Source organism: Mesoplodon densirostris, chromosome 4 (genome assembly GCF_025265405.1).
Source record: "Mesoplodon densirostris isolate mMesDen1 chromosome 4, mMesDen1 primary haplotype, whole genome shotgun sequence".
In the NCBI taxonomy this organism is placed as follows: Eukaryota; Metazoa; Chordata; class Mammalia; order Artiodactyla; family Ziphiidae; genus Mesoplodon; species Mesoplodon densirostris.
The window spans coordinates 151,528,404-151,552,877 of NC_082664.1; the positions used below are offsets into that span (position 1 = coordinate 151,528,404).

The 24,474-nt window shown below is 48.2% G+C and overlaps 1 protein-coding gene across 1 annotated transcript in view; it reads right to left on the minus strand.

Annotated features, from left to right (window-relative positions):
- Positions 1-16,608, minus strand: part of FAH (fumarylacetoacetate hydrolase) — a 34,284-nt gene extending 17,676 nt beyond the window's left edge. The window contains exons 1-7 of the mRNA XM_060095369.1: positions 16,488-16,608; positions 12,155-12,265; positions 10,876-10,997; positions 10,338-10,387; positions 9,629-9,719; positions 2,814-2,911; positions 2,671-2,723 (exon numbers count right to left, since the gene is read on the minus strand). Of these exons, the coding sequence (XP_059951352.1) occupies positions 2,671-2,723; positions 2,814-2,911; positions 9,629-9,719; positions 10,338-10,387; positions 10,876-10,997; positions 12,155-12,265; positions 16,488-16,568 (606 nt within the window). The 5' untranslated portion in view covers positions 16,569-16,608. The remainder of the gene's footprint in view (positions 1-2,670; positions 2,724-2,813; positions 2,912-9,628; positions 9,720-10,337; positions 10,388-10,875; positions 10,998-12,154; positions 12,266-16,487) is intronic.
- Positions 16,609-24,474: the final 7,866 nt, after the last annotated feature.

The window sequence follows — 24,474 nt, forward strand, 5'->3', positions numbered from 1 at the left end:
GACACTGCCGGTGTCCTGAGATCCTCCCCTCCAGTTCAGCTCTTCCTTCCCATCTCTTTCCTGGTCCCTTGACCTTGGGAATTTCCTGGAATTCAGTGTCCCTCTCAGAATGCACAGCCCTGCAGCATGAGGGGTCCTTGGGGTGAGGGAACCAACTGGATTGATGTCAACATCTGGCTGTGAGATGGCAATCTTGCTGTGCAGGATGTTACGTAAACTGGGGGAGAGTGTGTGAAGGATTCTGGAGCTCTCGGTACTGTTTCTTACACCTGCATGTGAGTCTACAATGATCTTAAAATAAGTTTAATTTAAAAAAATGCACAGCCCTGAAATAACCACAGTTCTGAGGTTGTGCAGGTCCAGCCACAAGTGCAATGAGGCTGATGTAGTTGATTCTTGTTATTGGTAATAATTATATTCTATAAAGTCATTAGAAACACCGAGTTAGCAAATACAGGTATATCGCTTCTAGGGGAAATACGGGGTTAAGTTCCTGCCAGCCTCTAGTCACAACATTCACATCAACAAATCAGCATATAACCTTGCTTTGTGTGTGCTTCTGTTTAAGGACCATTGGTTTCACATACAGGTCTACCTTGGTCATATTTCAGGTTTGGTGCCAGACCACCGCAATTAAGCGAAGATCTCAGTAAAGTGAGTCACACTAAATTTTTTTGGTTTCCCAGTGTTTATAAAAGTTAGTTATGTTTATGAAATAATGCCATTTGCAGCAACATGGATGGACTTAGAGATTGTCATACTGAGTGAAGTCAGAGAGAGAGAGAGAAATATCGTATAAAATCGCTTATATGTGCAATCTAAAAGGAAATGATACAAATGAACTTATTTACAAAACAGAAACAGACTCACAGACTCAGAGAACGAACTTATGGTTACCAGGAGGGAAGGTTGGGGGTTGCGGGGAGGGATAGTCAGGGAGTTTGGGATTGACATGTACACACTGCTATATGTAAAATGGATAACCAACAACGACCTACTGTATAGCACAGGGAACTCTGCTTGATATTATGGAACAACCTAAATGGGAAAAGAATTTGAAAAAGAATAGATACATGTATACGTATAACTGAATCCCTTTGCTGTACACCTGAAACTATCACAACATTGTTAATCAACTATACTCCAATATAAAATAAAAGTTAAAAAAAAGAACTTTAGAAAAAAAATTCAAAAATCAACTGAAACTCCAAAAAAAAAAAAAGTTATGTTTACACTATACTATAGTCTATTAAGTGTGCACTAGCATTAGGTTTAACCATCAATATACATACCTTAATTAAAAAATAATTTATGGCTAAAAAATGCTAACCATAATCTGAGCCTTCAGCAAGTCATAGTAGTGACATCAATGATCACCAATCACAGATCACCATAACGAATACAATAATGATGAAAAAGTTTGAAATATTGGGACTTCCCTGGCAGTCCAGTGGTTAAGACTCTGTGTTTCCACTGCAGGGGGGCGTGGGTTTGATCCCTGGTTGGGGAACTGAGATCCCACATGCCGCGTGGCATGGCCAAAAAAACCCAAAAAAGTTTGAAATATTAAGAGAGGGGACTTCCCTGGTGGTGCAGTGGTTAAGAATCCGCCTGCCAATGCAGGGGACATGGGTTCGAGCCCTGGTCCGGGAAGATCCCACATGCCACGGAGCAACTAAGCCCGTGTGCCACAACTACTGAGCCTGCGCTCTAGAGCTGGAGAGCCACAACTACTGAGCCCATGTGCCACAACTACTGAAGCCACACGCCTAGAGCCCGTGCTCTGCAACAAGAGAAGCCACCGCAATGAGAAGCCTGCACACCACAACGAAGAGTAGCCCCCACTCACCACAACTAGAGAAAGCCCGCACACAGCAACGAAGACCCAACGCAGCCAAAAATAAATAAATAAAATAAATTTATTTAAAAAAAAACAAGAAAAGAAATATTATGAGAATTACCAAAATGTGACACAGAGACACAAAGTGAGCAAACCCTGTTGGAAAAATGGCACCGGCAGACTTTGCTCGATGCAGGGTTGCCACGAACCCTCAATTTGTAAAAACACAATATCTGTGAAGTGCAATGTAGCAAAGTGCAGTAAGACAAGGTCTGCCTGTATGTGGTTGATTCATGAACATGAACTCAAGGCACAGGCACTATCAGGCCCCAGGGCAGCTTATCTAGCACACACGTTTTCTACAGGGTGCACATCACAACTTTCTTGTGCTTGGGAACACTAGCTAGCACCTCAATGAAAAGCGCAAAAATGGAAAAATAACGTGGCACTGAATAGAAAGTAAAAAGGACACTTGTTTGCAGTATGAGAGCTGAGACACAACGGCAGAGCAGGGCCTTGCTCAACCTCAGATGGGGACATGCATATCGGGAGACTCAAATTTTTTGCCACGCTGTGCATGCCCTCAGGTGACCCCCAAAAGCTCCCACTAGTATTGATTTGGAGGTTACGAACGAACTGTTAGTGAGTAGGTGAATTTTCAAATATGGAATCAGTGAATAATGAGGATGGCCAAGTGGGGACCCAGGACTGCCATTAACGTGGCTGAGATGGGGGAACGGCCTGTCGTCCAGGGCGGCCATCCCAGGGAGCTCTCCTGCCCTAGTGTTTAGACAGACCCTACGCCAATAAAACACCAAGACATGGCTTACCATTTCCAACTCGAAGTCCAAGAGTTTGCAGGAACCATACACAGGAGGCTTAGCTGGAATCATACCAGGAAGAGAGGCTAGTGAGTGCCGGGCATGGAACTCAGGGTGCGGGGACACAGAGCGGAGTGCGGCAGGGTACTTACAGTCATCGGGTCTCATCTGTCCCATGGGCCTGCGGATTGGGGTGCCAGACACCACGACGGAGGAAGCACGGCCATGGTAGCCCACTGGTAAGTGCAGCCTGAGGAAGGAAGGAGAGAGAAAGCATCAACACTGTTACACGTGCAAAGTAAATTGCAAAATGTTTTCAAATTAAAAATGAAAGGGAGAAGGAATAGTCAGGGAGTTTGGAATCAACATGTATACACTGCCATATTTAAAATGGATAACCAGGGGCTTCCCTAGTGAAGCAGTGGTTAAGACTCCACACTCCCAATGCAGGGGGCCCAGGCTTGGTCCCTGGTCAGGGACCTAGATCCCACATGCATGCTGCAACTAAGAGTTACATGCCACAACGAAGGAGTCCACGTGCTGCAACGAAGGAGCCCACGTGCCGCAACCAAGGAGGCCACGTGCCGCAACTAAGGAGCCCACTTGCAGCAACTAGGACCCAGCGCAACCAAATAAATACATAAATATTAAAAAAAAAGTGGATGAGAAAAAGAGAGCTTTAAAATGGATAACCAACAAGGACCTACTGTATAGCACAGGGAACTCTGCTCAATGTTAAGTGGCAGCCTGGATGGGAGGGGAGTCTGGGGGAGAATGGATACATGTATATGTATGGCTGAGTCACTTTGCTGTGCACCTGAAACTATCACAACATTGTTAATCAGCTATACTCCAATATAAAATAAAAAGTTAAAAAAAAAGAGAGTCAACATATATACATGGTTCAAATATCGAAAGGTACTCCCAAGTGTCCAGCAATAGATAAATAGATAAGCAAGAATGAGGTCTATACATACAATGGAATATTGCTCAGCATTAAAAAGAATGGAAATAATGACACAGGCTACACCACGGGTGAAGCTTAAGGACACTGTGCTAGTGAAATGAGCCAGACACCAAAGGACAAATACTGCCTGATTCCACTTACATGAGGTACTTAGAGGAGTCAAATTCATAGAGACAGAAAGTAGAAGGTGGTGGTGGGGTGGGGGGTGGAAACGGGGAGTTATTCTTGAGTGGGTCCAGAGATTCAGTTTGAAAAGATGAAAAGCTTGTGGAGATGCATGGTGGTGATGGCTGCACAACAATATGAATGTACTAATGCCACTGAACTGTGCACTTAAAAATGCTTAAGATGGTAAATTTTATGTTATGTGCAATTTACATTTTTTTAAAAAGCAAAAGGTACTTAAGCAGTGGGAAAAAGTATGATTTCCTCCCATCCTTGTCTCCAGCATCAATATGGTGCTGATGCAAATACACGCAGAATAACTGAAATGGTTACTGTGTACGTACTCTGCACTTAGAATACGCAGCATCCCATGGGGTGCTTTCCTGTTGTTTCCCTTTTCATGCCATCCTCACAATAGCCCTGCACGGTAGGCGTAATGGGACAGCGCTGAGCAAACTCAGGCTCAGGAGCATCCAAGGCTTGGCCGAGGTGACCCCGTGTGAAGTGCTGGCATTGGAATTCAAACCTGGGTCTCTCTGACCACAAAGTTCCGCTGCTTCCCCTGTAGCCCCTCCCTACCTACTACAACGGGACCCCAGGGCTAGATCATAAAGCTTGGAGCGGGAGAGCCACCCAGAGCACAGGAACACTGTCAAGAGCTCTGTTTATAAGACAGAAGTATGGGAGAGGAAATGAAAAAGGAAAGAACTCCCAAGTATCGAAACACCATCATAAGGTGATTTACGGTATGGTACAGTACTGCTAGGAACAGACCAGTTGAACAAGCTGGTTAAAACAAAGAACATAATACATAAAAGGTGAAAAACGTTTTTGCATAACAAGATAAGTTAGATCCTGTAATGGGTAGAATATGGTTCCCTGGAAGTATGTGTACGTCCTGACCCCTAGAAAATGCGAACTCGACCTTATTTGGAAAAAGGGTTTAAGTTAAGGATCTTGAGATGAGGTCATCCTGGATTAGCCAGGTGGGCCCTAGATCCAGTGACAAGTGTCCTTCTTAAGAGACACAAGAGGAAACACAGAGAAGAGGCGAAGGCCCTGTGTAGACAGAGGCAGAGTCTGCAGTGATGCTGCCCAGGAAGGATGGCCTGCAGCCACCAGAGCTGGACTAGCAGGGAGATGGCTTGTCCCCTGGAGCCTCCAGAGGGAGTGAGGCCCTGCCAAAACCTAGATTCCAGACCTGCGGCCTTCAGAACTGCGAGATAATACATTTCTGTGGTTTTAAGCCACCCAGTGTATGGCAGTTTGTTACGGCAGCCCAGGAAACGAATACAGACCCACACCTCACATCACACACGAAAGGAAATCCCCAGTGGATTACAGATCAGAATTTATGCAGAGTAAGGCTCTAAGAAGTACTAGGAAAAAATACCTCCCAAATCTTCAAATTCCTGGGGTGGAGAAAGCCTGAGCACGACATAAAAGTAAATGCCATGAAGGAAATGATTGACATGTTTGACTTTATAAAAAGGTAAAATTTCTGCATCAAGAAAGACAGCAAATAAAGTAAAAAGATGCCACATTGGGAGAAAAGAGTTGCACCGCATTACAACAAAGGGTTAATTTCTGTTCAGCACAAAACAGTCTTTCCCATTAATAAGAGAGCACTGACTGTGTAGAAGAATATCTGTGAAAGAATCTCTAAGCAGCTGATAACGGTTTTGCCTTCAGAGAAAGGAAGGAGGATGAAGGACAGGGTGGGAGAACCTTGCTTTGTTCCCACTGTTTACCCATAAATTCCTTTGGAATTCCGGACTATGTACATGCATTGATGATTTTTTGTAGCTTTTAGTTTTTTAAATATTTGAAAATGTATTTTGCAATATTTATGATATACAAAAAGATATAATAAGACAAATAACCACACAGCACCAACGGGCTTTCTAAGCCAATTAAAAACGCCCCCTTCATAAGGACCTCCCTGGCGGTTCAGTGGTTAAGACTCCGCGCTTCCACTGCAGGGGGCATGGGTTAGATCCCTGGTCTGGGAACTAAGATCCCATGTGCCGCGTGGCCAAAAACACCAAAAAATAATAATAACGCCCCCTTCGTAGCTCTCCCGGTCCCTGCCCTCTGCTTCCCACCCCTCCTGACCCCACCCCAGAGGGGGCCACCACCTGGAATTTACTGTCCCTTGATATTTCTATACACTTTTACCACTGTCTAGTGTTTTTCGCATCTTGTTAGATAAATGGCAATTTACCATGCATTTGCCTTATATTACCTAATCAAAAAAAATCTATTTTCGTAAAGACTGAGGTAGATTTAAGTTTATTTACACGGAGCAATGTCAATGACATAGTAAAGTGAAAAACGCAAATGTCAGTCAGCATGGTCTCGTTTTGTTAACTAAAGAAATGAAATGTGTATGTGGCCGTGCGTGTGCGTGTGTGTGTGTGCGCACACCCGTAACCTGGAGAGGTGAAGGCGATGGGCCAGCCACCATTCAGAGTAATGGCCTCCTCTGGGGAGTGGGCTGGGGGTTTCCCTCTTCTCCCCCTTTGCTCCCCTTATTGGCTTAAGCTATAAAATACAACTGCATGCAATTACATTACATGTAATGATTCAAACAGCACAGAAGTTAGTCAGCTCTCCCCATCCACCCACTCCTCTGAAGGAAGTAAAGCTGGTCTGGAATCTATTATTCTAGACCTTTCTCTACGCTCATAGCAGTCTATGCAAATGTGTGTGTGTGTGTGTGTGTATGTGTATGTACGAGTGTGTGTACATGTGTAGGTATGTGTGTAGGTATATGTGTGTGTACATGTATGAGTGTGCATGTGTGTGTGTGAGGCTCAATAATAGCCTCTCAAAAGATACCAAGGTCCTGGGACTTCCCTCATGGTCCAGTGATTAAGACTCTGTGCTTCCAATGCAGGGGGAGCGGGTTTGATCCCCAGTGGGGGAACTAAGCTCCCACAAGTCATGAGGCACGGCCCAAAAAACAAAAAAGATATTCAGGTCCTATTCCCTGGAACCTGTAGATGTTACTTTCTATAGCAAAGGAGACTTGCAGATGTGATTAAGTCAATGATCTTGAGATGGTAGAGATTATTCTGAATCATCCAGGTGGTCCCTAAATGTAATCATAAGGGTCCTTATAAAGGGGAGGCAAGAAGGTCAAAGAAGGAATTAGGATAATTGCAGATGGAACTGAGACAGGCTGGGACCTGGGACCCTTTGCTGCAGTGCCGCAATCCCTGCACATGGACACATCTCCCCATGAGCAACAAAATACAAAGAAACTGTATGGGACTAAAAATAACTGCGGGCATGTGTAGTTGGGGTAAATTCTGGACCCAAAAGATACAAAGAGACCAAAAAAACCCCAACTGCCACTTCTGAAGAGCCTGGGGCAAAAACAGGGTGTCGGGAGCAAGAGCAGGGTACTGCGCACGCCCCCTACACACAACACCACCTAAGGGGTGGGCAAAACACCTAAGCCACCCCCCCTGGCCCGACCCCTGGACACACCCCTACCCTCACCCCATATAAGGAAAAAGCTTGGCCCCCTCGGGGAGCGAGCAAGCAAGTGAACCTCTTGTTTGTTCTTGCTCCCCCCACTGCAGCAGGGGCCCCAGTAAAGCCTTGCCTGAATTACTTGTCTGGCCTCTAGTCAATTTCTATTGCTTGGGGAAGGCCAAGAACCCTGCGGGGTAACAGAACCAAGAGGTTGGAGTTATTGAGGCAGGGGTCCCAAGCCAAGGAACGTGGGCAGCCTCTGGAAGCTGAAAAAGACAAGGAAATGGATTCTTCCCCTAGAGCCTCCCAGAGGAACCAGCCCTGCCAACACCTTAACTTTGGCCTAGTGAGGCTGATTTCAAACTTCTGACTTCCAGAACTGTGAGAGAATATACCTGTGTTGCTTTAAGCTACCAAGTTTGTGGTAATTGGTTATAGCCACCACAAGAAACAAATACAGTATGAATGTACATATATTTTTCTTTGTCTTTTTATAAAAATGAGAACTCACTTTACACAATACCTTCACTTCATATATCATGAAAGTGGGGCTTCCCTGGTGGCACAGTGGTTAAGAATCCACCTGCCAATGCAGGGGACACGGGTTTCAGCCCTGGTCCGGGAAGATCCCACATGCAGCAGAGCAACTAAGCCCGTGAGCTACAACTACTGAGCCTGTGCTCTAGAGCCCGCGAACCACAACTACTGAGCCTGCGAGCCACAACTACTGAGCCTGTGCTCTAGAGCCCGTGAGCCACAACTACTGAGCCCGCATGCCACAACTACTGAAGCCTGCGCACCTAGAGCCCGTGCTCTGCAACAAGAGAAGCCACCGCAGTGAGAAGCCTGCGCACTGCAATGAAGAGTAGCCCCCTCTTGCCACAACCAGAGAAAAGCCCATGCACAGCAACAAAGACCCAACGCAGCCAAAAATAAATAAATAAATAAAATAAATCTATTAAAAAAATATATATATATCATGCACATGACTTTTGATCCTAAATCTTTCTTTCAACAGCTATAAAACATTTCATATTGTGAACAGACCATGATTTTTCAACTAGTCCTCCACCAATAACCATTCAGATTGCTTCCAGCTTTGGGTCCTTAGAAAGATTGCTGGTAAACATCTTTGCCCTTGAATACAAACATCATTTCTGTAGGATAGATGCATGAAAGTAAGACTGTGGGTCCAATGGTATGCACATTTTAAATTTCTAGTGTTTTACTTTATGTATTTTATGTATTTTCTGTTTCGGTTAATCACAGCAAGCATATATTACCTTTATAATAAAGGATATATGCATAAAGTAAAAAAGGCACAGCCGCCGACCGCTTTGCATCCAACATTGAAAAAGCCTGTTTGCTGTTATCCTGCAGAAGGAAATGGGCTGAGACTCCCCCACTTGGCCTGGACCATGCATAGAGCCAGAATCTTGACTCATTGGCCTCCTGCAGTCCTAGATGCACCCTGGCCTTGTTCTGCAACCTTGGCCTGGTTGCTTAACTTCTCTGGGTCGTAACCCACTCTCTTCCCCCTTCTTCCTCTTGGTTCTGACAGACGCAGCCCCTTCTGGCACAGCTTATCTGAAACACCCACTAAAAGAGGGGAAAGTCTCTGTCCACCCCAGTGACTGTGTGTGGCCCAGGGCACTCGGCCTGGGGCGTGTGCCTGCCACTCTGCTCTGAATAACCGTCGCATCTAGAGGACAACACACAGCAAAGGGCAAGGATCTTGGCTCTGCGTTCTAGGCTCCGGCAATGGCTTTGACCTGGGAGTTAGGAGACAGCCTTTAGCCCTGTTTGTCCTCAGGCAAGTTGCTCCTTCTTTAAGTCTGTTTCCCTTCCTGTGAAATGGGGTTGTCAGTCATAGCCTTGGCGACCCCAAAGAACCCCAATGAGGATCAAATAAATACATGCAGCCCCCATTTTGAGCTGACCACACTTTGAGAAAACGCAGCACTGGGCACACTTGAGGATTCTCATCCATCAGAAGAGTCTAAGTATGGAGAATGCTGGCATGGAAGACTTGTCAATAGAACCATAATTCACAGCTTACAAACAAAAGGATCTGGAAGGATGTTAGTGAGTCAGGATCTAATTCCAACCCGTGTTCTCTAGATCAAAGGGCTTAAGGGAAGTCCCCATGATCCCACAGCGGGTCCAGGGCTGAGGGGAGAGGAGGACCAGAGTCTGAGGCCACTGTTTCCAGAAGTGGTGACATCATGGTCATTGTTAGCTTTCCTCCCGGGTTTCCTTAACCTGAGAGGACTTGGCAGCTCCTGGGACAACACGCTGCTGGGCACGTAAAGACAGACGTGGAACTTAGCCACACACTGGTCCAGAACATACCAATTGGGCATCAACGGGTTCTCCGTGCCCCTAAACATGACTCCGACGTTGGTGGCGTGGTGCCGAGAGGAATAGAAGTCCGTGTAGTCGCCTGCGGGGGAAAGGTCGGGAGATGCTGTCAGTGACCTGGATTCCGCAGGTCAGAGAGGGGCCAGTTCCGAGCGGGGGTCGGAGCAGGAGAACAATGAGGGGTGAGCGGAAGGGGCAGGGAGAGCACGCCTGACATGCAAGCCCGACATGCGACACAAATTCGCCTCCCTAAAAATTCGTTTTGGGCCTCCCTGGTGGCGCAGTGGTTGAGAGTCCGCCTGCCGATGCAGGGGATACGGGTTCGTGCCCCTGGTCCGGGAAGATCCCACATGCCGCGGAGCGGCTGGGCCCGTGAGCCATGGCCGCTGAGCCTGCGCGTCCGGAGCCTGTGCTCCGCAACGGGAGAGGCCACAGCAGTGAGAGGCCCGCGTACCGCAAAAAAAAAAAAAAAAAAAAAAAAAAACAATAAAAAAAGTAAAAATTCGTTTTGAGAACTCCCAATTGAGAAACGAAAAAGAAACTAGGAGCCAAGGCTTCCTGAAACAGACAATGGAATTTGCAAAAGAGTGGCAGACACCCCTCCCACCCACGGGCTCCGCTCGCCAGGCCCTCGCTCAGGCTGTGCCTGCCAGAGCAGCCAGCTGCTCCGTGTGCATCCTGGTAAAGAGACTGGACTCACCTATGGTGGCCGGAAGACGCATTGTGGCGGAAGCCTGGGAGGTGAATGCACTGAAACACAGAACAAGGGGCTTCCAGGTCAAGCTTTGGTCATTCACAGGCTCAGCCTAGATCATGGTCCCAGTCCTGCTCACAATCTCCAGCGAGCACTTCCAGACTGGCCTGGGGCCACCCCAGGATGGGCATCCACCCACTAAAGACAAGTTGCCTCTCCCTCGCTTCTATGGTCCACTCTAGGCAATGGGCTAAATTACCCCTTGTTTGGAAACCAGACAAGGACACAAATGATGCTGAAGAGGAATGGCTGAGTGAACAAGGGAGTGGGCCGGTGGGCCAGGCATGGCCTGGACACCCCAGTCCAGGCAGAGACGTAATCCCAGTTGGCCCAGAGCCCTCTCACCAAAATGCAGCCCAGGTTGGGGCTGGATGAGGCCAAGGCAGCCAACCCGTGACTCAGAATGTCCCCGACGACCACACCGTCCTCTTCCGACAAGCCAGGTCCCCTCCTCCCGACCCACCATGGTCCACGGGCCCCTCACCGCTTCCGAAGCTCCATGTCATCTCTGAGCCTGGCTTGGCTGGCGGACAGCAGGTTCTGCAACAATCCTCTTGCCTCCTTCCAGGCAGCCTGACCCAGGCCCATGAAGCTGTTGAGAGTTGGCTAGGACCAAGATGCGGAGGAAGAAAGAAGATCACACATGGGAAAGGAAAGCCCCTTGTGCTACCCCTCCTACTGACAGGAGCGAGCCTGGCCAGCTTTCTGGATCCCCTGTCACTTATCCCAGTTCAAACTCTCAGGACTTCGGTTCTTAGTTCTGTCATCTGTTCATCGAGCTGGGGAGATGTGTCATCTTTCCTGACGGGGCTTCATCCCCTCATGGACTTGCAATTGGCAAAGCCTGGGAGCTCCTATCTGGGACAGCTGCCTGGTTAAGCTTGGCCCCGCCTGCAGTGAAGATGGCTGTGTTCCTCCAGGGGGGACCTCTGGTCTGCAGGGGTACTGAAGTCTACACCAATCCCCTTCACATAAGTTAAGAAGAGGTTTCTGAGCCAGTGAAGTGTAGCAGAAAAAGCACTTGTGGATTCTCAAGGCCAGAGTTCCAACCCCAGCTCCAATCCTTGTAGCCATGTGAGCTGGGAGAATTGTGTCCCGTTTCAGATTAGACCCTCATCCATCTAATGAGGATTCCATTCCTACGCCAGAGGGTCGTCGTGAGAATTGAACAAGAGACATGTGTAAAACTCCTGACACATAGGAGGTACTCAATACATATCATCTTCCTTCCATGGAACGGGAGGGAGGATGCACACCAAAGCACTGGACCGTCTACAGGGAAGTAAATTCACGTCCATCACTCATGTACGTATCCTTCAGGCTGACTCCTAAAGTGGGGGCAACACAGAGGGCACTTGGGGCAAGCTGTCCATTCTTCCCAGGCTGGAATCAAACCTGGAGGGCAGGGCTCATGGGTCCCTCCCTCGGAGGGCCCAGCACCGGCCTGGAACAAGCAGAGACTCAACCAGCTTAAGATGAGGAAATGAACCAGTTATTGGAGAACATCATCTCAGAGACAACTGGGGAGGGCCCAGGACTGCGGAGGGACTGACACTCTTCTCACCCAGGAACCCACCCTGCGCTGTCCCAAGGCTGCCTCCTGCCAGCCTGTCTCACAGCCACCCCCCAACCTTACCCGAGTAAAATCTCTGAGCCCTCAAGGCACTACCTCTATCAGAAACGGAAGGCAAAGGGCATTTTCTTAGTGGCATTTGCAACAAAGGCCACTGAGATCCAGGACGAGCCATGTCACAATGTCCTACCTGATCAAAGACATCCTGGTGTTGGGAGAGGACAGGCCCAGTGAAGAGGTGCTTAATGACACTGAGGTCTAGGATCTGGTCACCAATCGCCACGCCGATTCTTGGTCTTGGCTGGGAGGAAGGGGGCATGGTCAGCACTGGGCAAAGCCTCAGCCAGGCTTGGCTCACTTACACAGCAAGTCTGTCTGTTTACGAACCCATGGCTCTTGTCTTTACATGGCCCTCTATGGAGAGGGACTGAGGAACTGGATCCTTAGCACCGTACCCCAGCTCCCTTTGCCTCTCAAAGGGCAGAAATTGACCCTGTGATCTCTGTCCGGGAAGAACCTGGTACCATGTCTGCCTCTAGGACAAGAAGGGAAAAGAATCTGTGTTTCCTGAATGGAAAATAAATCAAACACCCCTTGGAGTGGGTAAGTTGAAAGAGGCCTAGTCCAAGCCCCTTATCCAGGCAAAGTCCCCAGCAAAGTTTCTCAGGTGTTGCTTAAAAGCCTCTGGTGATGAAGAGCTCACCACCTCACCAGGCAACTGGATTATTTCTCAGGTTTAACCTAGGCCTTCCCTTGGGGGCAATTCCTCTGCACAGCAGAGCGTGTCCCAGGCACAGTGCTGAGGGCCAGGGGCTTGGACTAATGAGCTCTGTTAGGGCTCAAACAGAGCAGAGCTCGGGTCACCAGGGAGCATGAAGCCAGACTGCTCAGAGCATGCAGGAAAAGTTCCTTTCTGCACCATCAAATCCCAGCTTCAGCCCTGAGTGTGACAATGTCGCAAATATTTGGCAAAGCCTGACCTTTGTCCACATGGCCCTGAAATCTGCTCATCAACAAGGAACTTGAGAGCATGTCTGCAGACTCGGACCTCCTAAAGCTCTGTCCTGAGCTGAGCTTCTAGCTCTCCTGAACCACCAGCTTTGCCATTTCAGTTCCAGGGAGTTTAGAGGTGGGGCTACTGGCTGGCCTTATCTCCGGTGGCTGCTCATTTCAGGGGGCTGAGAGAAGATGGCTATCCCTCCGTGCACAGGGGTAGACCGGAGCCACACCCTCACCTGGCCCTGAGGCCCCGGGCAGACCCTGCCCATGAGGAAGCTGCCTGGAGAGGCTGGTCCTCATTCCCAGCTCCCTGGGCCTCATCTCCCTGGGCAATGAGCTGGGCCACCTGGACCCCAGCGGCTGCCCACTTAAGGGATATGCAGGCAGACCCCTGGGCCACTTCTCTGACCCTGGCCTCCACACCAAGCTGCAGGAAGGAGCCAAGGCCACTGAGCAACATCAGAGACCTAATCAAAAGTGTGGCTGCCTGCCTCCTCGGCTGCAAGCAATGGCGAGAAGCTGCCCTTGTGTTTCAAACCCTGGCAATTGTGAAACCATATGTTGAATCTTCTAGACCTAGACATGAGGAGCTGAGAGGGTGAGTCCCTCTACTTTAACTGTTGGGAGTTATTTTCTTCAGTGTTAGACTTCCGATCCCTGGGGTCCTGCCTACTCTGTCATTCACCATCTTATCATTTTGGACAAGTCCTTGGTCCTCTGAGGGCCTCAGGTTCCCATGTATAACCTGAGGGAGACAATTAGTAAGAGATATCCTATGTTTAACTTTAAGAGAATGCGTGTGCATTGCCTCTGCTTTATAACATTTGGTCATATCCGATAGAATGTTGTCCAAAGGAAAGCTTTACCCACCTCCCAGCTTGACAGAGGGAAAAGGATGGGGTTTGGGAGCTCACAGCTGTGGGGTGGAACCCCAAATCTGCCTCTTACTGGCTGTGAGACCTGGAGCAGAACTCTTAGCCTCTCTGAGCCTCAGTTTCCTCATCTGTAAAATGGGGACAGTAGCACAACAGCAAGTTTGTAGTAAGAATTCAATTAATTAACATCTGTAAATCTCTTATCACCAGACCAGACACAGGGCAGACATTCACCCAGACAAAAAAATTTATGGAGCATCCACTTCATCCCAGCAGTATACTAAGGCTGCAGAAGCACTGACGATAGAGGAGAGACATGGTTCCCACCCTCCAAAGCAAAAGGAAGCACACGGTGTAGGTGACAGATGATAACTGTGGCTGGAGTTCAGTGGTGAGTTCGTTCAGTGAGGGTGCTTAGGGGACAGCTCTGAGGAGGTGACATTTAAGCTGGGCCCAGAAGAGTGAGAAGAAATCAGGCATACATAGAGTAGGAAAAAAGAGTATTCCAGATAGAAAGAACAATATGTGCGAAGGTCCTGAGGCAGGAAACCGCTCTTAGAAAGTTCCAGAAACTGGGACTTCCGTGGTGGTCCAGCAGTTAAGACTCTGCGCCCCCAATGCAGGGGGCCTGGGTTCGATCCCTGGTTGAGGAACTAGATTCCACATGCTGCAACTAAGAGTTTGCTGCAACTAAAAGATCCCCAGTGCTGCATCTAAGACCCAGTGCAGCCAAAGTAAATAAATAAATATTTTAAAAAATGTTTCAGAAACTGAAAGGCAGCCAGTCTGGCTGGAGAGAGCAGAGGGTCTGGAGGCAGAGGCAGGGCCGGAACCACGGGACTTGAGCACCTTGGCCGTCAGCTCCAGATTACTGCAGCATCTGTTTCTCAGAAGCCACGGTCCCTGTCTTCACAGAGAGCGCCAGGGTCTGCTCTACTAGTCCATGAGCAACCCAAGATGGAGGGAGGGTGTCCCGTGTGCCTTTGATCCCCAACTCCCAGCCCAGAATCTGGCCCAGAGTTGGGGTTCATAAGCATTCACTGAATAAAAGAATGACTAAAATGAAAGCCAGATTAATTCACTATTGTTCCACCCAAATTGTGCATGGCTGGCCACTGGCATGGAGGAGAGAGAGGCTGTGCCCCGGCGACTAGGTCAGCCTGGAGAGGCAGCCACCACCTTTGGAATGCCCAGTGCCTGCAGCCATAGCTTCAGACACAGCCTGTTCCACTTGAAGGCCCTCAGCCTTCTGCAATGCCCAGGGGGCCCACTACCAACCCCCAGCACTCTTGTCAGAGGGCAGTGAACCTCCCTAGTGGCTGTCCTTGCACATTCTAGTGTGGAACTGCTGGGGCATGGAGTCTGAAAGCCACTAGCCATACCCTAAGGGGCATTCATTCCAGAGTCTTCTGGGAGAGCAAGTCAGAGCACACCCCCCCCACCACCAAAGGCTTCTGCCTAATGGATTTGTAGAGTGAAGGATGAGGACACACAGCTGAGGACAAAGTGTCAGAGGAGTGCAGGGGAGGACTCGCCAGCAGAGTGCACTTGGCTAACACAGGTTAAGGTTTAACATGCCTCTTATTTGTATTTGCGGCCCTCCAGGGGACTGAGTGTTACCTTTTTGCATCCTTGCAACAACTGGCCAGGTCAGGCAGTTGTGAAACCACATGTTGAATCTTCTAGACCTAGGCATTTTTTTGCCATGGGGTCAGGAAACCCAGTTTCCAGGAAGGGGCTAACTGCCAGGAACTCCATTTAGCAAACAGTTCCCGAACACTTGGGCGCAAGCAGATTCTGGGCTGCTATGAATCAGGAGTTTACCTTTAAAGTTGGGAGCAGAAAGCTAAGCCCAAAATACCATGAATAAATCCAGGGGAATCTGCTTTCCCCACCCAGGGACCTTCTTATATATTTGTTGATAAACCCCCAGTTTTCAAAGATTTCTTTCTGCCAATCAGACTACACTTACTAAGTGAAATTTCATTTCTCTGCCCAAAAGGGCTTCTTCTGATCAGCAAAGGCACTCATCCCTCCGAGCTACTGAAAATACCGGGTCAGTTAATATTTCCCGAGTTCTAGGGTTAGAGGCTAACCTGGGAGAAAACAACCGGTCACAACGTGGTGCCTTGGGGGAAGACAACAAAGCCAAATGACTTCGGAGTAGACAGCATGACTGTGCTTCAACTCCTCTGTAATAAGAGAACTTGCTCTGCCTACCTGAAAGGGAGACTCATATGTATCGTTTCATTTTGCATTTAATTCTCACACAAACCTGCAGAAACTGAGGCTGAGAATTTCAATAACTTGCACATCTAGAAAGCTACCAGGAGGGATGTGAACCCACAAGTACTCTCCATGATCGGCCCCTCCAAAGAAAAAAGGCCCTTGCCTCCACCCCACCTCCCATCGCACTCCCCAGGGAGGAGAATGCGAGGCACCGCTCGTTAGGCCCCAAATGACACCGGGGGTCTTCGCGAGAGGCGTCCGGCAGGGAAACGACGGGCCCGACGTCCTGCTCCGTCGGGTGCTGGCGGAGGTGGCAGGGCTGGGCTGAGGCCCGGTGCGGAGCAGGAAGGTGGCGTGGGGGTCCCGGGTGGAGGGGAAGCCCTCCCTCCCCGCGCCCGGAAGCCGAGCGCTGCAGCTCACGTTGCCTTTGGTGGAGAAGACGCCGTAGGGCAGGTTGTGGATGGGGAAGTCGGAATCCTCGGCCACTGGGACGAAAGACATGCTGGTGGGCACGGAGCAGGGTGGCAGGCTGCGGGCTGCGCGCGGCCAGCAGGACTGGATTCGCAGAGGTGGTCAGGCAGGGTCACGCCTCCTGCGGGCTCCGCCTCTTCAGGCCCGTCCCTCCAGAGTGGACGCTGTGACACGGTAGGACCCGGCCCGCCCCCTCCGAGGGCTCCGCCCCTCCTGGAGCCCCCGCCCACCAAGAGACCGCCCCTCCACGAGGCCTATTCCTCCGCAAACTCCACCCCTGCACAATCCCTCCTCTCCCTGTCACTCCAGCTTCGCAAGCTCCACCCCCGCACAGTCCTTCCGGGCTCTCCCACTACAGTTTTGACCCTTCGCAAGCAGCCCCGCCTCCTCTTTGAATGTCCTCGTCCCGGAGTCCACCTCCCGGGAGACCTCGGTCCAGCTGCCAGGCCCAGGGGCCCTGGTCCTACCGAGAGCAATCCCCAGCTTGGCGTTTAAGGCTCTGCCCCTGGTGACTTCAGCCTCGTTTTCCCCCGGCTGCGTGGCCCGCTCTTCTGCTCAACAGAAGTCTTGTTGGGTTTCCGGGACACAGCCGACCCTTTGACGCCAGACGCTGCCTCCTGGGCTGGTACAATGCTTCCAGTCTCGTCCTTTCTGCCTTCATAAACCATGCTAATCTGTCAGCTATAGCATTTCCACTCTATCGGGGAAAGGAACAGTCGTGCCTGTTTGGAAAGCTTACATTAATGAGATTAATATTCTAGAAAATATAACTCACCTGTTTATTTCATATTCTCGTGCTAAAGTGACACTGACAAGATGTTTGACCTTGGACAAGTTACTTAACCCCTTTCTGCCTCAGCTTTCTTTGTATGACGTTGATGATCATGGTTCCTGCTTCACAGAGTTGATAGGAGAATTGAATTAATTGTGGAGCATTTGTGCCTGGCATACAGAAACTATTTGTTTGTGTGTAAAGATTGAAAGGGGAGACTGAGAAAAAAAATACAGAGAGAAAAGAAAGGGAAAGGGAGTGAGGGAGAAAAAAATGAAGGAAGGGAGGGAGAGAAGAAGAACAAATTTACACCTTAATCCTCTTTGCAATGCTGGTGACTAACAGCAAAAAGGATGAAGATTTGAGATCCACCTCTGACAGCACCAAAAGTGTGTAGCTTTAGGCAAGTTAAACTCTCCAATCATCCGTTTCCTCATCTGTAAAACAGACATAATGACAATACCTACTCCAGGATTTCTGTGATGGTCAAATAATGCCTGGCACAGAGTTAGTTATCAATTAACTACTTTTTTACCCCCAGGGACATCCAACCAGAAAGTTAGCCATTTCTTTGTGCCTGGGTTTTGCTTTTCTTTTTGAAGAGGACAATCAGAAAAGGAGAGAACACAGCTATAAAGATAAAGTGGTCAGCACTGACTGAAAATACATTTATAATAGAAATGCAATTTTTTTTTTTTTTTTTTTTTTTTTTTTTGCGGTACACGGGCCTCTCACTGTTGTGGCCTCTCCCGTTGTGGAGCACAGGCTCCGGACACGCAGGCTCAGCGGCCATGGCTCACGGGCCCAGCTGCTCCGCGGCATGTGGCATCTTCCCAGACCGAGGCACGAACCCGTGTCCCCTGCATTGGCAGGCGGACTCTCAACCACTGCGCCACCAGGGAAGCCCCAGAAATGCAATTTCTTAGAAACCTAACAAAATTATTTCTTTAAGTGGGTTAAAATTAAAGTATAGGCTGCACAATACTCATCAATACACAAACCAGTATTTGCAACACTGACTTCTGATTAATTTGCTTGGGAATTCTTACGACAGAGTCCAAAGTTAAAGAATTAATGGATACACAAGCAGAGATGTCTGAAAATAAATTTGAAAACAAATTTAAGTCAAAATCCTAGAAATTATTTTTAAACAACATTTTAAAGGTGGCAGAATCATCCTAAGGTTTGTAAATATAACAAACTGTTTCCCTTCAAAAACATTTCATAATGAATAATAATGATAGATGGAAAGACCTAAAAGTAAATGAGAAGTTGCACCTCCTTTGCCTGCAATGTCTTGCCCATATCTCCTCTCATCCACTATCCTGCTCCCTAAATCAGGTTCAGTCATCTTCATTCTTCAAACACATCTGTCAACAGCCAGTCCCAAGTCTCCCAGCTGTTCCTCCCTGTCTTCCTTTCTCTGACCTCACCTCTAAAACAACGCTGCCTTTTCAACAAGATCAGCAGTAAAGTGTGTACCAAAGAGCTTGTAGTTAGAATCAAGTATTAAAACTGTGGGTGACTGGGACTTCCCTTGTGGCACAGGGGTTAAGAATCCACCTGCTAATGCAGGGGACATGGGTTCGAGCCCTGGTCTGGGAAGATCCCACATGCCATGGAGCAACTAAGCCCGTGTGCCACAACTACTGAGCCTGTGTGCTGCAACTACTAAAGCCCAAGCGCCTAGAGCCGGTGCTCCGCAACGAGAAGCTACTGCAATGATAAGACAGTGCACCACAACGAAGACCCACTGCAGCCAAAAAATTAATAAAAATTTTTTTTAATTAAAAAAAAAATACACACACACAACCCTGCAGAGTTAGGGAGGCTGCCCTGCAGTTTGGCTTGGAGGGAGGAGAGGCTGGGTTGGTGGCATCATGTGAGATAAGAGGGCCTGAAACCAGAATGCCTGAGATGAGGGGGTATTACAAGTAGGGCTGCTGCTGAACCCCCTCCCTAGGCCCGGATGGTTGGAGCTGACCAGTGGTCACCCTGCAAGGGGCTCCCTCTTGCTCAACCTGTTCTCGGCTCTCATCTCTTGCCCCGAGTGTCTGTGCCAAGGGTAGACCTCAGTTTTGGTTAAGTCTGCCCTGGGTGGGGGGAGGGGGGATGAAGGGCGGTCTCTGGCAGTGGTAGATGTTCTGACTCATTCTGGCAGGTTCCAGAAAGGGGAAAAGAAACAGGACAGGGTCCCAACTCTTGTTCTGTGGCCTTATAATAATAAGAAGCCTTCTGAAACGGAGCAGGACCCTATGGTCTATGCCCACCATGTCCTCCGCCTGCCTTTTGTCTGTGGAAATACTTTAGCCAAAAGATAAGTTTAGGGCTTCCCTGGTGGCACAGTCGTTGAGAGTCCGCCTGCTGATGCAGGGGACATGGGTTCGTGCCCCAGTCCGGGAAGATCCCACATGCCGCGGAGTGGCTGGGCCCGTGAGCCATGGCTGCTGAGCCTGTGCGTCCGGAGCCTGTGCTCCGCAACGGGAGAGGCCACAGCAGTGAGAGGCCCACGTACCGCAAAAACAAAAACAAACAAACAAAAAGATAAGTTTAATCAGAGAAGTGAGAAAATGCAGAAGCAAAGAAAAGCAAACGGGACTAAACAATAATAGTTTAGACAGTAAGCAAAGTCAAGGACCTTTAGTTTCTCCTCAAGGGCTACAGATAATATTCTGAGCCATATCCTGTGATCTGTCTTGTAGGTACCGAAACCCACACCAGGTGGAAGAAGTTAACCACATGATGACCAGACTGTAGCCATGACATAAGCTGCCACAATGCAGAGAACTGGCCTCAAAGAAATGGAAACCAACCCTGGAACTGAAGATTAACTGTACCTAAAACAATCAAGATGACGCTGATCAGACCACCAATGACCAAGTTCAAGATGACTGTCAGAGCTGACTGTGCTGTTTCTGCATGTAGCCCCCTGCCTCCGTCTATAAAAGCTCTTGCCCCCGATTGTCAGAGAGGGGAGTCAGCCTTCGGACAGGAGACCACCTTCCCCCCTGCCCCCCAGTTGCCAGCATCCAAAATAAAGCAAGCTTTCCTTTCCACCAACCTTGCCTCTTTATTGGCTTTTGAGCAGCCAGCAGCTGGACCCCACTTTTGGTTACTCTTCCAGGCAGCATCTAATACCTACAGAATTCTAGTGACTCTTTAGCTGCAGGGCAATGAACTATTTACTTGTCCTGTACTGGCCCTGCCCCTCCCCTTAGAGACAGGAACTATCTTTCTTATTCTTTGTGTAGCTTTGTCAACGCCCAGCAAAACACCTGGCACAGAATAGGTACTCCATAAATACTTAAATAAATAATAAGAAACTGCTGACTAAAGGCAATTAATCAATAACCAGTGAGCCTCCTCCCCTGCCCTCCACCCCATCCAGGCCCTGGGCATACTGCACAGCAGCTTCCTTATTTTCGTAGCATGGGCTGTGTGAGCAATGGGCCAGGAGCTTCCCCTGAATACTCACAAGCTAATGAAAGCCTAGATGATAAAAACCATGTAAAGAGAAAACTTTTGGGGGGAAGGGTGTGGGGCTGATGTGTGTATGGGAAGGGGTGTGGACATGAGATAGTTGAAGGGGGAGGAACATTTCGTAGTTTTAAAATAGACTTGCCGGGCCTCCCTGGTGGCGCAGTGGTTAAGAGTCCGCCTGCCGATGCAGGGGATACGGGTTCGTGCCCCGGTCTGGGAGGATCCCATATGCCACGGAGCGGCTGGGCCCGTGAGCCATGGCCGCTGGGCCTGCGCATCCGGAGCCTGTGCTCCGCAACGGGAGAGGCCACAACAGTGAGAGGCCCGCATACCGCAAAAAGAAAAAAAAAATAAATAAATAAAAAAATAAATAAATAAAATAGACTTGCCAACCCACTAATTATATATAGTGTCTGAAGACACCAAAGCTGTTGTCTATTTGGAAAAAAACATTTGAAGTAACTTGCAAATACACTATATTTTTTCTTTCTTCTCTTTTGGGAGGGAGTGTGTTGAGCATGTACATTACAACAATTATAAAAAAGAGTTTTAAGGAAAAAATATTGCCTGTAATCCCACCATCCTACAGTTTTCACATTTTCATGTTATTTGCTCGTTCCTTTTGTTATGCATATGATTTTTCCATCTTTGTGAACTTTACAGAGAGGCAATTTTTCAGTCTTTCCTTACATTTTTCTCCTGAACATTTTTCCTTGTGGCCAAATAGGCTTCATTATTATCATTTTCATCAGCTGAAGAAATTGCAATGTTTGGGATTGTAATAATAATGGAGCCATGAGATCTGCACGCACAAAATGTTTTCCTTTTCCTACACTTTTGCTGGAGGGTAAATTCCTGGGTCGAAGGGTACGGGTGCTTTCAGGACCGGAAGTGAGTTTTGGCACCTCCATCATGAAGGGCTGGTTTGAGCCTCTGTAGCACCAAATTCAGTACCTCCCTCGGATGCTAAAATGTAGCCCACAAGAGGCTCCAAGAGCTGCACTGCTGGCCTCGTTCACACAAGCATGCCCCTGACTCCCTTACAAGAGAACTGGAAAGGGCTTTCTGAATCCAGGGTGCAGATGTCTTGCAAGGGCTCTGAGAGGCTGGCAACTGCCATTCAGGTAAGCAGGAAATGGACTCTGCCTGCACTGGGAGAAGGAGGGTGGCCTTTTTGGGCAACCCTAAGGAATCCATCCATTCCCTTCTCCCCACCCTACAAATTTCACTTGCACTTGCATTACTTGAGTCCAGTTGCAAGGTCCTCTAAAGGTTGAACTCCTTGGAGAGAACAGAACGTCACTCATGTTTGCACATGATACACATCCCTCTGATGCTAAAGTGTATGGTATACATGCCAAACACATGGTGTCCCCTCTAAAACGTGTACAATAAGCATTTCTGAGCCTGAGTCTTAAGGAGAGAAGACATTTGCTTCATTGCAGAGCTCGGTCTCTATCATAGCTCCCTCTCTTTTTTTTTCTTTTGTTTGTTTTGTTTTTTCCTCTTTTTCTTGATAATTCTGAAGCAGAGCCAAATGAACCAGCTCAACCAGGGCTGGGTTTTTTGCAAGACAAATTTTCTTCTTCCAGCCCTCTTTTATTCTGTCTTTAGTCTGCTTTAATTGCTTCAGGTACTATTGTATCCATGTTTTGATGGAATACTACCTCAAAGCCATTTTGGATTTAAGCAGGATCTGAAAGACCCATAAATAAGCAGCATGTTAAGTAGAGAGAATATCACTGTCAATTGACTCGATAATAATGTGTACCATACAAGGAGCTTTCGTTTATTGTTATCAAAGCACATGCAACTTTTCAGATCCTCCTCTGTGATTTCAACAAGATACTTATAACTTTGTTTTGCTTTTTTGTATGAATACTTTAAGAGTTTTCCCATCCCAATTTTTCCTTTTCCCATCTGAATTTCAGGGTCTTTTTGAGCTTTAGCTGTGGGTCACATCCTGTACCCAGAAGTGCAGAGAAATTTCAACATTTAACATGTACTCTGTATCCAACCTGTTTGGCATAGTTGCAGAGACAATTCTCAGTGCGTCTCTCCCCAAACATTGCTTTCCTGTCAACAATAACTGCCCACTGAAATACATCTCTCATAAATATCCCTTCTCCTTCCTTTCTAAGAAACCCCAGCAATATAGCACTAAGTTTAGACCTGCTTCTCTCTTACCTAAGGCTTCCAGACCAAAAGCTCTACTCCTAGTCTGCCATCTGCCTTCTCTGCTTACTATTCCAAACCCCGCTACTGCATCCCCCTTGCCGGACAGACCAGGGGAGTCCTGAATCTTCAGCGTCTACCTTGCCCACATTCTCTTTGGAGGGGGTGGTCCAAATCTGCTCTTTCCTGCGTCAGATCTTGGGACTCCTGCTTGCGCATTGAGGGAAATCAGCACAGCTCCCCTGGACACAACACACTGGGCTAGACCACTGCTAATAGATTGTTCTGAGGTGATGAAGTTGTTCTGTATCTGTGCTAACCAAGATGGAGCTACTGGAGCATTTGAAATGTGACCAGTGAATGAGGAATCAAAGTCTTCATTTTATTTTTAACAGATTTAAATTTCAATTTAAGGGGCTTCCCTGGTGGCGCAGTGGTTAAGAATCCGCCTGCCAATGCAGGGTACACGGGTTCGAGCCCTGGCCCGGGAAGCTCCCACATGCTGCAGAGCAACTAAGCCCGTGCGCTACAACTACTGAGCCTGTGCTCTAGAGCCCGTGAGCCACAACAATTGAGCCTGCGCTCTAGAGCCCACAAGCCACAACTACTGAGCCTGCGCTCTAGAGCCCGTGTGCCACAACTACTGAAGCCCACACGCCTAGAGTCCACGCTCTTCAACAAGAGAAGCCACCACAATGAGAAGCCCGGGCACCACAATGAAGAGCAGCCCCTGCTCACCACAACTAGAGAAAGCCCGTGCACAGCAACGGAGACCCAACGCAGCCAAAAGTAAAAATTAAAAATAAATTTAAAAATTTTAATAAATTTATTTATTTAAAAATAAAGAATAAATTAAAAAAATTTAAATTAAAAAATTTTAAATAAATTTATTTAATTATTTTATTTTTGGCTGCCTTGGGCCTTACTGCGCGCAGGCTTTCTCTAGTTGCCGTGAGCGGGGGCTACTCTTCGTTGCGGTGCACGGTCTTCTCATTGCAGTGGCTTCTCTTGTTGTGGAGCATGGGCTCTAGGCACGCGGGCTTCTGTAGTTGTGGCTCATGGGCTCTAGAGCGCAGGCTCAGTAGCTGTGGCGCACGGGCTTAGTTGCTCCGCGGCATGTGGGATCTTCCCGGACCAGGGCTTGAACCCGTGTCCCCTGTATTGGCAGGCAGATTCTTAACCACTGTGCCACCAGGGAAGTCCCTTAAATTTAAAAAGCCACGTATAAACTAGTGGTTACTCTACTAGACAGTATACCTATAGACTCTGCTGTATGCAGTGGTGTCCCATGGCCCTGAAATTTAACGTGACTTTTTTTTTTTTTGAGGTGAAAGGTTTGCTATGCTACCTAAAAGTAGACCAAACCAGACAGCCAGAAGCAGCAGGTCCCAAGCATCTTCTGCAGGGGTCTCTACAGTTGTCTGAACCTACCAACAGAGGACAGCCACTTTCCTTGTCCTTTTAACTAATAGACTTTTTTACAGCAGTGTTTGGTTCACAGAAAAATTA